The 14763-nt window shown below is 43.8% G+C and overlaps 1 protein-coding gene across 4 annotated transcripts in view; it reads left to right on the top strand.

The window, feature by feature from the left end:
* LOC117243532 (netrin receptor UNC5C-like) overlaps nt 1-14440 on the top strand; it is a 44673-nt gene extending 30233 nt beyond the window's left edge. Inside the window, exons 3-12 of one of the 4 annotated variants that reach the window (XM_033511102.1) lie at nt 366-776; nt 1836-2117; nt 2583-2750; nt 3598-3630; nt 4116-4280; nt 4827-4868; nt 9648-9788; nt 10374-10871; nt 11350-12307; nt 13257-14440. In XM_033511102.1, the coding sequence (XP_033366993.1) occupies nt 366-776; nt 1836-2117; nt 2583-2750; nt 3598-3630; nt 4116-4280; nt 4827-4868; nt 9648-9788; nt 10374-10871; nt 11350-12307; nt 13257-13428 (2870 nt within the window). In that variant the 3' untranslated portion in view covers nt 13429-14440. Of the gene's footprint in view, nt 1-362; nt 777-1835; nt 2118-2582; nt 2751-3597; nt 3631-4115; nt 4281-4826; nt 4869-9647; nt 9789-10373; nt 10872-11349; nt 12308-13256 lie in introns of all 4 variants that reach the window. The other 3 variants (XM_033511101.1, XM_033511104.1, XM_033511105.1) reach the window with 3 other exon arrangements.
* The last annotated feature ends 323 nt before the right edge of the window (nt 14441-14763 follow it).

The raw sequence follows: 14763 nt of genomic DNA, 5'->3' as shown, positions 1-14763 counted from the left end.
TGCGAAGATTGTACTATATATGTGCATATTATATTTATTATCGCATTGCGATAGGCGCTTATTGCTTCAGTAATACGAGCAAAAGCGGTATTACGATGAGGAAGTTCGATTTTCAGAGTCATATGCCGACAAGGATGTTAAGGTTCATCGATAGTTCGACAATTTCTTCTTTCGAAAAAAACGTGGCTTCGATGAAACCGTATTATAAAGTACAATACAGAAACATTAAATACACACAAAATTGTAAGCAATAGTCGAAGATCATTTTTGGCACATATATATGTCCTAAAACTTTGTCTAATGCAATATTTGCCGAAGAAAAAATGCAAAGATTATTTAATACAAGTTTGATTTTGTTCCAGAAGGCGAGGACGCCGCGGAAGACGAAGATTCCTATCTCCTGGAAGAAGACGACGTACCTTCAGCGACAATAGCCACCGACACGGAACTAATTTCCGAGGCAGGAGGCCATCTGCCCGTCTTTCTCACCGAACCAGTCGATTCGTTTGTGGTGAAGAACAAACCGGCCACGTTACATTGCAAGGCCGCACACGCGTTGCAGATCTACTTCCGGTGCAACGACGCGAGGGCGGAAGATTCGCAGCAACAGGATTTCGTAGACCCTCACACCGGTACTAGAATAGTCGACTGCGAATTGAACGTAACCAGAGACCACATCGAGGAATATTTTGGCAGAGACAAGTTCAAATGCGAATGTATCGCATGGTCTGGTTCCGGACAGATTAAAAGTCAGCCTGCGACTGTCGATGTTGCTTGTAAGTGCAAAAATAATATTGTCCGATCGTATTGTCAAAATGAATATTAGTTCAATATTAATTGGAATAATATTAATTTTTCAAACGTCTCGTAAGATTGACTTTCTGTGTTTTTGTAAGTCACGAATTGAAAGACAGCTTTCTCGGCAATTTAAAACAATTTCTGGCATTCTGGTTATTGAATATACCAATGAATTATAAAATTAGTCGAGCGTAGACTAGTTAGTTTGAGTTGCACAGAAGGTTTAATGTAACGCGAGACATCTCAATTCTTCCAAGAACTTCGCCGATAAATATTCGGCTGTGGACAGTTGTTTGCTCCGCTGTCGGGACAGCCACGACTTTCGTCTTACTTCTGGCCCCTCGTAATTATCTTGATTCTCCTAAGCGAGGTCATTATTTAATTCCGACCCTTAATGCGAGGCAACACAATGACCGGCAACCATGAAGTTTCTAAGAGAATCAATTTAGGAAAGGACCGTTTGTTCGGTACTTTGCGCTTACGTAACTGTCGTTCGGACAAAAACTTTTGCTCCGCGAAAATGCCGTAGATAAATCACTAGAGCTCCTCCTCGACCCACTAGTCTTGTTATCAGCGTGATTAAGGACAATTGCACACATTTATCAATACTCGTGTTTTGTAGGTAAAGCGTTGCACGGAAATTTTCTGTAAATTCCCAATATTTCTTTATGGCTAATTTAACGGTCTTCTTTGCTATTTTTATCTTTCGAATTCGTCGATACATTCAACGACTTGCACAAAAGTTTCCTTTAACTTACAGCATTGTTTTATCATTATAATCTTTATGATAACTTTTCTTTCCACTTCTAGTCACTTTCAAATTTCATAGCATCGAATTTCATAGTTTTTTCTTCAACAGATTGTATATATATTTTCTTTAATTTCCAAGATCTCTTTATCGTTATGTACTGTCTTTAATGTAATAATTTTTCTTTCTATTTCCATGTGTCGAATCCACCAAATATCTACTATTACTTTTTCTCAAAGAACCTCCGTTTGTATCATGTTTCTAACAGCCATAAATCCCATTTTCTCAGACCTGAAGAAGCAATTTGAATCTCCGCCGTACTCGGTATCGGTGGAAGCAGGCCAGAGCACCGAACTCAGGTGTCTTCCTCCTGTGGGAGTGCCACCACCGAGGGTGTACTGGCTAAGAAATAACGTCCCCGTCGACACGGAGTCGGACACGCTTTTAGTGTCTAGCGAGGGACACCTTCTGGTTGGCCAAGCGAAGCTAAGCCATCAGGCGAATTACACTTGTGTCGCGGAGAATATCGCGGCCAAGAGGCTTAGCGAGCCTGTCAGCCTGACAGTTTATGGTAAGTTTGCTTTGATGGCATATAATTGCACGTTACTTCTCGTGATTTGTTTCCATATTCCATTTCAAAGGAATACGTGATGTAATTAGACGTAAATGACTTTGAACTTCTATTAACTCTCTATAGGCGAAATGTATTTTTTAATTTTCGGTAGATAAAACATTTTAGTATTCTTGATTTTTGAAAATTGTCTCCTGAATATTTATTTTTATAATTATTTCATTGTAAAAATAAAAACTCTTCTCGAAGAAATTTGACGATGAAACACAGATTGCTGACGAACCTGTTCGTCTGTTGAAGTAACAAAGCAAAATAGCTATTTTTACTATAATACTATAATATATAATAGATACAAAAATCGGAGTTTCAACTCAATGGATCAGGAATGTATATCTGCATTTTCTACTCTTTCCAAGATACTAAACGAAACCAATAATTAAAATATCCATAAAAATTTGGTTATAGTGAAGGGTGGATGGTCCTCGTGGTCCGCATGGTCCGAATGTCACTCGAGATGCGCGAAAGGTGGCCAGAAACGAACTCGAACATGTACGAATCCCGCCCCCATGAACGGGGGTCAACCTTGCATGGGTCCGTCTCAACAGAAGATGGACTGCAACATCGCCTGTCCCGGTAAGTGTCCCGTGAATTCATTATCCAGCCGGGACAGAATGAGATTTTCAAGGAAGCATCACGGTTCGTTAACGTCGATGCGCCGTTCGGTTCCGTGACTGAACAGAGATTTCTTGCCGACGTTGTCCCTACCACGCGTCTATTTCTATCCGGTGGCGAACGAGCGAGCAAGAGATCATCGTCTTCTCTTCGTTCGATTGTGAGTCGTGTTGCGCGGGAACGACGCGACGGTCGGGCAAGCAGGTTCTACCACGACAAACCGATATTACCGATGCCAAGGGAGAGGAGAGGCTCTCTCGTTTGATTTACGAGCTTCCCTCTTTCCCTCTTCGAATGTCGCCGATGTCTCAACAGGAGGCGGTTCTCAGCTCTCTTAAATTGTATTCACCTTTCGAAAATGCTTCGCGACATCCCGAAGGAGAAACCTGCACGCACGATCGGCCATGCGCCGAGTGCTATTGAAAATCGTCGGGGGCAACGTCCACGGGAAACGTGGCGGGGAGTCGCGGAGGATCGACGAGTGAAATATTAACCCCTTGTCTCGTGGTTCGCGCTGACACGCTGCACTGGCAGAATTTTGATATGGTTACTCGTTTTGAGTGTTATCCTCGAACAAGAGTCGAGCTCTTGAATGTAAATGGCAGGTAATTGGAAAATGAAGATGGATATGCATATATGTATTTTCTGTTTGGTAAAGGCGAGAATGGCGAGACAGGGAGTTAATTAGAAAGTCTATTGATACTATTGACTGTCGCTTATGTGTGCGCACGTGTTTCTCACTAACTGTCTGTCCTGCTTTCGATAATGCACCTATACGTCTTTCTGTCTAACGCTCGCTTCGGAATAGCCGGCACTCTGGAGGAGTTTACCAACGCTCTAGGTAAGTGTATACTCGTAAATCCGCTTCAAAAGCCAACCATTAAATTAAAAAACAAAAAAGAAAGAAAGAAAGACAGAAAACGTCCACGTATAATATCCACATAATATTCCTATTCCAAAGCAAACGCTAGAAAAGGGAAAAAGATTTCCCTCGAGGAAAAGAATCATTTGTAAGTATCGCGTCGGAACTACTCGAATCATAGCCAAAGATCGAACGCATACGGAACAGAGACTGCTTTTTTCCACGGGGCCGGTACGAGTCAATTAAACGGAAAGGAAGCGAAGTCCTCACGACCGAATTGACGAGTATGGCTTTCGAAAAAGGCTCGTGGGGATACGGACGAGTTACGAGTCTTGCTGTCCCGTTTCCACGTAGCTTTTTACCCATCGCTTTAACGGCGATCCGAGTTCCCCTTAACGACCTCACGAAAGAAAGACGATCCTTCGAACCGTTCGCCTCTTTTTTCTTTTCCCGGGGACACACAGTGGTGGACGGAGGATGGTCCAGATGGTCGGCATGGTCGGTGTGCGGCACCGACTGTACGCATACAAGAAGAAGATCCTGTGACGAGCCACCACCCAGCCACGGTGGACGACCTTGTCAAGGGAGGGACATCAGCGTGGCGAATTGCACCGGCGGCATGTGCAACAGTAAGTCACGAGATCCTTTCCCACTTGTCACGACTCGCTTCGGCGCCACATCGGCTCATCCACGTGAAAAAGATACCTTGTTCGCGAGAATACACAAGCTAATCACCTTTAAGGTGGATCGAGGGTAGGCTGAATGGCTTAGAAGATAGTAGAAGCTTTTTTCGTAGATCGGATAAGGAATAATAAATGTTCGGTGATTCGAGTTTAACTGGACTCCATTTTATCGGTAAAGTGAAACTTTGTGGTGTTTGGAAAGTCTGTTTGGGGATTCAGAGTTCTGGATTTTTCTATAGTGTGAGTTGAAGGTGATCAGTGTGTAATTAGAGTTGATTAACGACCGAGTAAAATGAATATTCAAGTAGTTTTATGTTTTCTGTTTTATGAAGTCGATCATTCTTGAATAATTATAGACTATAATTATCTTTATGACTACTGCTTCTTGCCTCGCATAGAGAATATACTTATCATAAATTAATCTTTACTCACCATTCGCCGCAAACGCTTTGATAATCGTGCCATTCTACCAGCCTCTTGTTTCTTTTCCAGATGGTAACACGAAGATGGGCGGCGCACACTTGACCGAGCATGGTAAGTTCAAACTTAAAAATTCACTTTTTCCTTGATACTTAGTTCTTTTAATAAAACTTGGTATAGTCTTGAGAAAATGTTATAATTCTATGTTTGTACGTGGCATGTTTGTGGCACAAAGAATTCGACGTCACGATTGGACAATAGCGATTCGCCAAACGTTCGAGACCCACCCCCGATCCGTTCCGCGGTGGCGACGTGCGAAAATCGAAATAAAATATGGCGAGTAGGCGTAAGGCACGACCAGCCGCGAAGAAAACGCGCCTAACTCGTCGCGCGACATTCTTAGATGGATTCTTCACGGTTTGTGAGCGCCGTTTATATCCGCCGTAGAGCTCGGTTCGCGATCAGATACCATTCAAATCGTTCGTCCCATGTTGGGAAAATAGAACAGAGCGATCGTGCGCTGAGCGCCGCTCTAAGAACGATATTCATCGATTCAGGTATATTAATGCGAATGTCGAAGGCGTCACGAGCCTTTAAACGGTTGCGCGTCGTCGAACAATTGATGTAGAGTAAAATAATTCCAATAGCGAATGAGTATACCCATATTTATGCAGAAACGATGAAGAAGAATAACCAATAAACTATTGATATTAAGAGAAAAAAAACGGTCAAAGAATTTAATTCTCAAACGAATAAACTAAAATTATCAGTGAAGTTTTACAAAACAAATTTTACTTCGTTTAAAATTCTAAAATTCTAAAAGCTATTTTGTACAATGCAATTCTGTAATCTACAACCTGTCAATTCACGAATAACAATCGATAAATTATTATAGAAGAGGATTGCGATCTTCGATTCTCGCAACTCACGCTCAAATACCTTCTCTTCTTCTTACCCAATTTACCATCCACCTCTTGTACAATTCCAGTCGCTTGCCATCGGTTTAATAATCGTTTTCCAGCCCGAGGAAAAATGCCTCCTCATTCCCTCGTCATCCCTCCGCTATTTACCCAGCAAGTTTTCCACGCCAATGACGAAGGTCCACAGCCCCTCCGCGTATTTACTTTTAATTACGCGACCGGTTAATTATTGACGCTCCGCAGGACGATCGTCGAAGGGCCGATTCGCGGTCCAAACAGTCGCAACAATGAGGTGGCGGCTGCTGCTAGTCAAGGGTGGCCCACTGGTCCGTATAGATCCAGACACAACCCCCGTTAGCTGGACGATTCTATCGACCGAACCACATCAAAGTTGCACGCGATACCGTTCGACGTAGGCTGTATTCTCTCCCCATTCCACCTCGCGTCGACGGGGGTGGGTTCGCTTTAATATCGAAGAAAATTATGTAATCGGTAGCCGTTACGCCTCCCGCGCCCCTTCCAACAGGGGAAATTGATCGTGCATGCAAATAAAGTGCCATTATCCCGTGGCGAAACTCTGAACGTGAGTATATGGATGGTCGAACAGAGGGAAGAGAGAGGGTAGCAACCACCACCCTTTGGAACTTCGATTTTCGTCGAAAGCCACGATAAGACGCGAAAACTGTTGCGAATTACACCCCGGTGGTTGGTGAGAGGTTTTAGGATAGTTTTCGCCGAAATGGTTAACTCTAAGGTAGAAAACCAAGATTCTAAAATTATTCAACGAACGTGTAGGTATGTTTGCGGGTACGATATTTGAAAGTTTTCCATAGACTTCGACGAGAAAAGAGAAGCCGAAAATAAAATGTTAGTGAAAGGAATATAGAATATCCAATAGCTGTACCAGAGTTAAAGTAAAGTGGAATACACGTACTTCGAGTTTACATACGAATTTTCTTTCTCTCTTTCTCTTTCGCGAATCTTTTCCAATTCTTTTTCATAAAAATACATGTGTATTTTATAAAAATGCCTACAGTGTTTTATTGCCTACGGCGTTTCAAAGTAGTTACGTCTCTTTCGAGGAAAGATTCACGAAAGTGAGATAACAAAAGAAAAAGGCAATCGAAGCCAGAATTCTTTCAAGGGGTTCCGAATGAATTATAGGCTTCAGATACGTTAGGTCGAGGTTATGAAGCGTTATCAATTGCCGTTAAGGAAATAAATCTCTGCGACCCCCTGCACTAGCTCCACTTTTCAGTTTGCGGAGGGTGAAGCACGCGAACGATCCAGGCGAATGGAGGAGAGAGCCTGCGTAACCCGACTAACGACGTGGAACTATTGCGTTTCAGGGAATAGATCCTCTTTCTCCTTTCTCCCCCTTATTTTCTGGATCTTCGTATGCGTTTTCGTCGCGGCGTATATTGATGTTCGAAGCACGTGTCCCGGGACCAGCGTGCGCCAAGCAGACGCACATGATCCTGCGAACAAGAAGCCGGCTCTCCTCCGAGAGTCACGTACCGGGGTTACAACCGGGAATGGCTTTGACATTCTAAAATTGGAAGAAGCTTAGGAACGTCAGCCGCCGCTTTCTCGCCGCGTCGGAGATCTGATGGTATTTGTCGAAAATCTCCTGAACCAGACACGGATACCTTGAACGTGGCAATGAGACGATGAAGGCTAGACACCGTGGAAAGAATTATTTTCCCCTTTTTCTTTCTTACGTTTTAGAGCGAGTAACTTCGCTGATAGGCGATTAGGTGATAGTTTGTAGAATTTATTTAAAAGTTTTCGCAGACTGTGGGGCAACTGCTTAAAGCTAGTTCTAGTTCTCAGCGAAGTTTCATATTGCAAGATTTTTGATAAAGAACTTTTGTAATGAAGCAATAAGATTACTCTTGTTTTCAACGACGGTAATACGGACCTCTGTGAATTTAAAGGCTGAACTTGGTTTCATGTTAGACATTTTTACGAGGAATCTCTATAGTACAAATAATAATTTATTTCACAGGGAAAATATCGTTTCAACTTTTCCGTACTTTCTTTATGTCTAATGAAACTTCATTGCTTTATTCTATATCACGAACTTCGAATTGCACGTTTGTCTTAGTAAATCGATTAATATGTCAGTACTTTATATCTCCATTGTTACATAAAATATCACGTTAAGCTTCTTCATTTTTTAATCAAACATAACAACCGTCTCGAGACTTTTGAGCAACATTCGCTAGGAGAAAAGTTGCACGAGTAATTGCTTTACTCTCCTCTCGTTTCGTAAAGTGATATCCGCGAACTTTCGCGATTTACGACGGCACGTCGCCTGTCGAATGAAGCGTTCACAAGCGATCCATTCGCGGCTCACCGGGGCAAGAAGCACCGATGAATTCCTGCGTTACATAATTCATAAAATGCCATTCGAATCTCGGTGAAACTTTGCATACAGCGTAATTCAATCCCGATTTTACACGGACGATAAGAATATTGTGGTGTACGATGACGTAATCTCTCTTTCCTGTCCTCTTTACCTCCTCCTACTACGTTTTTCGCGGTTTTAATCGCGTCCCACGTCGTCTTTGTTGCCATCCTGTGTTCACTGACCGTCGAGCGACACGACACCACTTAAAATTATTATTCCGTTCGAGTTCTCTGCACGCTTGCCGTGGTGGTTTTTATTACGGGCCGTTTAACGGCCACGATAATAATGATCCGAATGTTTATCGTCGAAAGCGCGGAATAAACGTGCCACGATGTAAAACGATAAAACAGGAGACACGAAGGGAGACGAGCGAAGGTTGTGTTCCCTTGGCGTAAATGGAGAGGAACCGAGCTTGAAACTTTCCTTAGACGATGCTCGTAATATTTAGCGGTACGCGGGAAACGTTTAAAAACTCGTCTTCGTCTTCTTCTGTCTGCCTGTCTCCTTCTCGTCGTCAACTCTGTGCGTACCATTGGTCCACGCGAACACGTTTCGTCGTAAAAAAGGAAAAGGAAGAGGGAAAGAAGGAGGAGAAAGAAGAAGAGCGTATAAAAGTTGCCGCGTAAATTATTCATGAATGGTGGTCGGCTCTGCTCGTCCACGATGAGCACACTTCGCGGATACGCGAGAATTACCGGCGCCATTTGCACGCTACGTCTTAAACGGCGGCGGAGAGATCGTATCGCGGAGTGGCCCCTTAAAACGAGGAATTAACGCCCGCTGGTTACTGTAATCTCCGACCGGGCGATAATCTTTCGACGCGCGGCTTAACGCCATGCCGTAACAAAGTCTCGAATTAGCGGCTATGCTTTCTCGCTTCTGTAGCGTGTTCCCCGGAAACAAACCTGCCAGAGTTTGGACAGTGAGTGGTCGGCCGCGTGCATGATTTCGCGTTGACTCATGTTTCAAAGAAAGTCTCGAGAGATACGGTATCTTGGAGATCTAGTCGATTCGCGAGTGTTAAGTGGTGGAACTTAATTGGGCACTAATTAGTTGTGCCGATGGATGTTCACTAGCTTAAAAAGAGAAAATTTAGTATGCTATAATGGGCTCTTCGATGTGGGAAATTTTCAGTGTTTAATCTCTTGAGGGACGAATTCATTAACACACTACGCGCAAATGATAACTTCGTCGAAAGTGTCTACATTTTTTTAATAATTACGAAGACGAACGATTTGATAGCTGTAAGTTTCGTAGGTTGGATGGCTAAGATTAAATATTCATGAAAATATTCCATGCACTTAGAAATATTTATTCGCAATAATATTGTCAATTAGTCACCTTCTAAAACTAGACTTTAATTATAGAGCAACATACAACATATAAACGTACACATATGAGTTAGTATCCCTCAAGAGGTTGCGAAGAAAATACAATAAAAATCAGTTTCGATGATAAAGTAATTAACATTCTACAATTCTTGTACTACCATGTCGTACGTGTCTGTGACCGGTTCGTGAGACAGGAATAAGAAAGAAACGCGTCGTTTGATGTTCACAGCGAACCGACGGATGGACGACCTGGCTCTGTACGGCGGCGTGACTATCGCGTGTGCACTAGTCGGCGGCGTGGCATTTTTCGTAACGAAGGTGCTGAGGCGCAAAGGTCGGGACCATTCTCTTTACTCCATGGCCCGTAACGGTAAGCATTTCACAAATGGAAGAAAAAAGAAAGAAAGCCAACCGCGTTGGCTGTTCGCGAACGAAGGAGCGAAACATGACGTTCCGCGGCTGTGTGTAATTATATCTCGCGTTTGTGTCGTCTTTCAAGAAAGCTGAACTCGTTCTCGTTCCTTCGTCACGCTACGCTCGATCGAAATGATACTATTTCGAAATGTGATCGACGCCACGTGTTCGCTACTTTCATCCACGTATCAAGAAAATTTGAGACGATAGCTCTGACTATGTGAGTTAAATATAGAAGAATCGTAGTTCTCGGATGGAATGCTTCATCGTCGTTCGATCATTTGATATCCAGCGATGAAGAATAAACGTCACGCATCGTAAGAAAAATTTATCGGTGAAACGAAGAAAACTTCTCAGATTCTTGTGTACACACTCAACTCGCCTAGCCAGAACGCATCGCAATGTAAACATCAAATATTCTAAAAACCTGATGAAAGTGGCGGACGTGGTTAGCCCTTGAAATCGGAATAGTATCACAGCGGCGTCTGTCCGCAGCGCGCAGAGATACCCACGAGCCGTGGCTCGGCGGTGTGCGTTTCAGAATTCCAGCCGGAGTTCTTCCCGGACCAGGACAAGAAGTTGAGCCTACAGCCGGACGTAACAGCGACGAGCGTTCCGGCCTGTTACGAGTATCCTTTCGACCCGAAGCTGTCGATGTCGAGATCCCTCTCCGAGCACCATTACGACGTGCCCCACCTATCGATCGCTCCACAACCGTCGCCAATGTCACCAACGCCAAGCACGTCGACGCAGGAATCGTGCAGCGACAAACAGATCCATTCCGATTGCGAGAACAGCATCACTAGCTCGTACCCGTCATCCGACTCGACGTACAACGTCGCCTCGGAGAGCGTCCGTTTACCGAAGCTTGAGACCGGAAACGTTGCTGGAGCGGCGGTAAACACACGTGGCGCGCTTTTGGTGATTCCGGACGCGGGCATATCGATGTCGGTGCCCGAGGGAGCCGTGCCGAAGCCACTCAGGGAGGAACTCTACTTGGCGGTGCTGAACGAGGATCGCTTTAGGCCTCGATTACCCGGTAAGTGGTGCGTGCATTATTAATTGCCAAGCGCTGTCCGTGACGGTTCCGCCGGAACGAACACCTCATCGATCCGACTCGATTGCGATTCAATTGACGCGGACGGTCTCGATGGAACGGTCTGGGTGTCTTTGAGGCGAGAACGCTTCCAGCTCTGATGTTGCTCCGTCTAATTGCAAATTGTGGCGCGTGTAATAGATGTGTATCCTCGTGGAAAGACGTGAGATCGCTTCTCAAGAGATTAGATTCAGTTTCTTGCAGATATTCGCAAACAGACAATTCTATATTCCGCGCGACTGACTAGAGGTTCGATTGTTTGACTAGAAATTTGATCGCGATAAAAAAAAAGAAAGATTGTCTCGAAGAGAATATTTAGATTTCCGCGTTTTTAAACTTTCATAATTCTGTTCTTTTCTGCTCCTCTATCCCTTATGACACGCATGGAAGCAATAGCTAGAGATTTTTGTGTTTCCCCCAGACGGTATCACGCAACTATCCGCGGTGGTGACTTCCGGCCCTTCGTCGGCGACTTTCAACAAGCCAGTAATCCTCCAGTTCGAGCACTGCGCGATGCTTCATCCAGCAACGTGGGAGTTGAGTGTCTGGGCTAGCGATGGTCTAAGCGTCGAGGACGGTACAGCGATTGCCTCTTCCAAGGATCATCAATCGATCACGTGGACAAGAGTGTTAACGTTAGGCAACGAGACGATCAATACACCGCTGTTCACGCAGCTGGATCACGCGGAAGCCTTCATCGTGACGGAACAACTGAGAGGCTACGTTCTAGCTGGCCAAAGTTGCGAAAACGTGATCGCCACGAAGAGACTGCGGCTAGCGTTGTTCGCCAGCCAGGCAGGCCAATGTTGCGTCCGAGTGTATACCGTGGAAGACACGAAGGCTGCCATGAAGGCTATCGTCGACAGAGAATCTCAAATTAGAGGTTACTTGCTGGATAAGCCAAGAACCCTGCTGTTCCAAGACAACGGTGAATCGCTCTGCGTCAGCCTCGAAGAAGTTGGCAACGAGTGGCAGAGCAAGTCGCCCACGGAACGGCAGGAGATTTCGTTCAGGGACATGTGGAACTGCCAGGAGAACACGAAACACGTAACTTTTGGGTTGGACACCGCGTTCGGACCTACCAGCAGCAGAAGCTACAAACTCCAAGTATCGCAAGGGAACTCGGACACCAGGCAGGTGTTCAGGATCGTGTACGACGGCGTGAAGCAATTGATCTCATCCGGAAGCGTGACTAGACCGCTCAGAGAGGTGACTGTGGTCAGCAGCGGGCATGCTAATAACGCGACCACCGACTCCACCACCCTCAGACCGTTTCGGTTTACCAGGTCCCTAAGGAAACAGCTATGCCAATGCCTGGACCCGCCGAACGCTCTTGGCAACGACTGGAGGATGCTGGCGCAGAGGCTTCAAGTTGACAGGTTGGTAATCTTGAGATTTCCATATTTGCTTCGATAGATGCTTGTCTGTTACTTTGGTAATTCGATCGACTGACGGGATATATCCTCCGGGGACACTGATAGTTTCTTTATATGCTACCGTTACTGGGTATCTCTTTCAAGGCTCCGCGTCCCATAGGAGTTGATTGTTCTTGACAGCCGGTGATTTGTAAGGATCGTATGGCCATTTTCGATGCAGAAATCAATACGAGGGATTTGCAAATGTTTTAGACTACGGTAGAATTATGTTTATCTGAATATATCGGGAGACTGATAGTTTCGATTATCGAGGTTTGTTTGTTAACCTCTTCACTCGTTCTTATCAGTTTTGATAGTAAGAGCTAACGTTCAGAAAATCGAAGTCGAATGTTCAGCTTGTCCGCTACATACGTAATTATGCACGTAAACAAGTAATTTTATACTTAATTTATCATAAGAAGATACGTTTATGTGATTGGAGTTCTCCTCAATCGTACTTTGGATAATAAGAACTCAGCTTTATAGCCTATGCGTATACTTGAAACTTAGGATCGACTTGTTCATACATAATTCTACTATATTTAAAAAGTTTGTGATAGAATTTCAAGATCAATGAGAGAAGCAGTACTGTAATATCCATATCAAGTGTAGAATAGTATCTATTTCTGATTTTTATCGAATTTTCTTGATCGATAAATCGGGGAACATTTATCTTAATTATATTACTCTATGAATTTCTATATTTCAATTTCTGTTTGACAAACACAAAAACTGATTCTGTTTCTGAAAAAAAAACAACAAATTTGTTGACCATAGGAAAACAGGACTATGAGTCAAAGATCACGTGAAAGATCAGTACAATTCATCTAATAACAGCTTCTACTTTTCCATCTATCACCGATAGCTTTTCTTCTATTCTAACGAAAGACGCGTGGATTTCCTTGACTTGCAGGTACATCAACTACTTCGCCACCAAGTCCAGTCCCACGGAGCATATCCTGGACCTGTGGGAAGCGAAACACCACGAGCCAACCGCGGTGACCGACCTCCTGAACCATCTTCGAGTGATGGGCAGAACCGACGCGGCCACGATCCTGGAGGCCCAACTGGGTCCGTGGCTCTGAACGAACGGAATCTCGACGCCACGTGACGTTCCCTGTGGTGAGTGAAAGTCCATGAACGAACCGAGTGAACAAAAAAAGAAACGAAAAGTGGTGAACCGAACATTGTTTTGGAGTGGAGAAGCCGGTTCTTCGGGACGGACTTATCGAAACACTGCCTTAATTTTGCGCGGGTCGAAACTGACTCTCTCCCGCTTACCCCTTTTGTACATAGAAATTTTCGTCTCTTTCTTTTCCCTTATTTTCTATTTTGTTTCTTTTGTAAGATGAACGTTGTTCGAGGTGACATCGTCGGATCTATACGAGGATCGTATTGTAATAATCGTGAAACGAAGTAAACTAGAGACTATACGTTTAGATGGTTATATATGTGTACATATCGTGCTAAGGACTGGCGAGCAAATGCAAATGGATATATCCATTTAGACGGATGTTTATATATATATATAAATAAATATATATAAAAATATATATATAGTTAGATAGATAGAGAAACATCGAGTATGGAACGAACTACGAAAACGAAGAAAAGAAAAATCGTTCCAACGCGGTGAAAGAAGTAAAACGAAAAAAAAGAAACGAACAACATAAGGTAAGGAGGGAAAAATGGAAGATGTTTTTATCGATTTGTTATATACGGATGCACGAGCACACACGCGAGTGGCCACCGGTTTCCTGGAAGGATGATCGTGCCAAAATTCTCACTCTCGGTTTCGAAACCCACGAACCCGTTTCCGTTGAAGTTTGTATTCAGATGTTTGTTAAAAACTATGCGTCTGTGGTTTCTTTCGTGCACATCGACAATACCGTTGTCCCGTGGCCCGTTCAACCCTCGAACAACACGGCGAGGGATAATGCACGCTCGCGCGTGCACACCTGAACGGGGCGGAAGTTCGATCGCGTAGAAAACGACCTCTATTCGCGGTAAAAATCGGATAATTTTTAAATCGAAGTTTATTTGGAAGAATTGTATATTTGTTACTTTCGACGAATAAAATATTCTTGTATACCTCGAGTGGTTGTTCATTCATTTTTCATCCCTCTTTTGCTCCTTCTACCTTCGTAAAAAAATTTCCAATTTTCCAATTTTTCGCCACTTTCACGAAAGTTGAAATAATTAAGATAAATGAAATTTTCGATATTGTCAAAACACGAATCCACGATTAAAGGAGAAAGGAAACTGTCGGATTTAACACGAGCCGAATTTAATTTCGATTCGACATAAGTGTGGATTAGGTGTGCCGTATGTTAGAATAAATAGAGGCTGAACTGGATTAGGTCTACAAACACGAGAAATGAATTCCGTATAACTACATCCTGAGGTAAGTAATTGAAAGC

This window comes from Bombus vosnesenskii, unplaced genomic scaffold, assembly GCF_011952255.1.
Source record: "Bombus vosnesenskii isolate JDL3184/JDL3185 unplaced genomic scaffold, Bvos_JDL3184-5_v1.1 scf7180000013266, whole genome shotgun sequence".
Classification (NCBI taxonomy): Eukaryota; Metazoa; Arthropoda; class Insecta; order Hymenoptera; family Apidae; genus Bombus; species Bombus vosnesenskii.
This window is presented reverse-complemented; position numbering and strand designations above follow the sequence as displayed.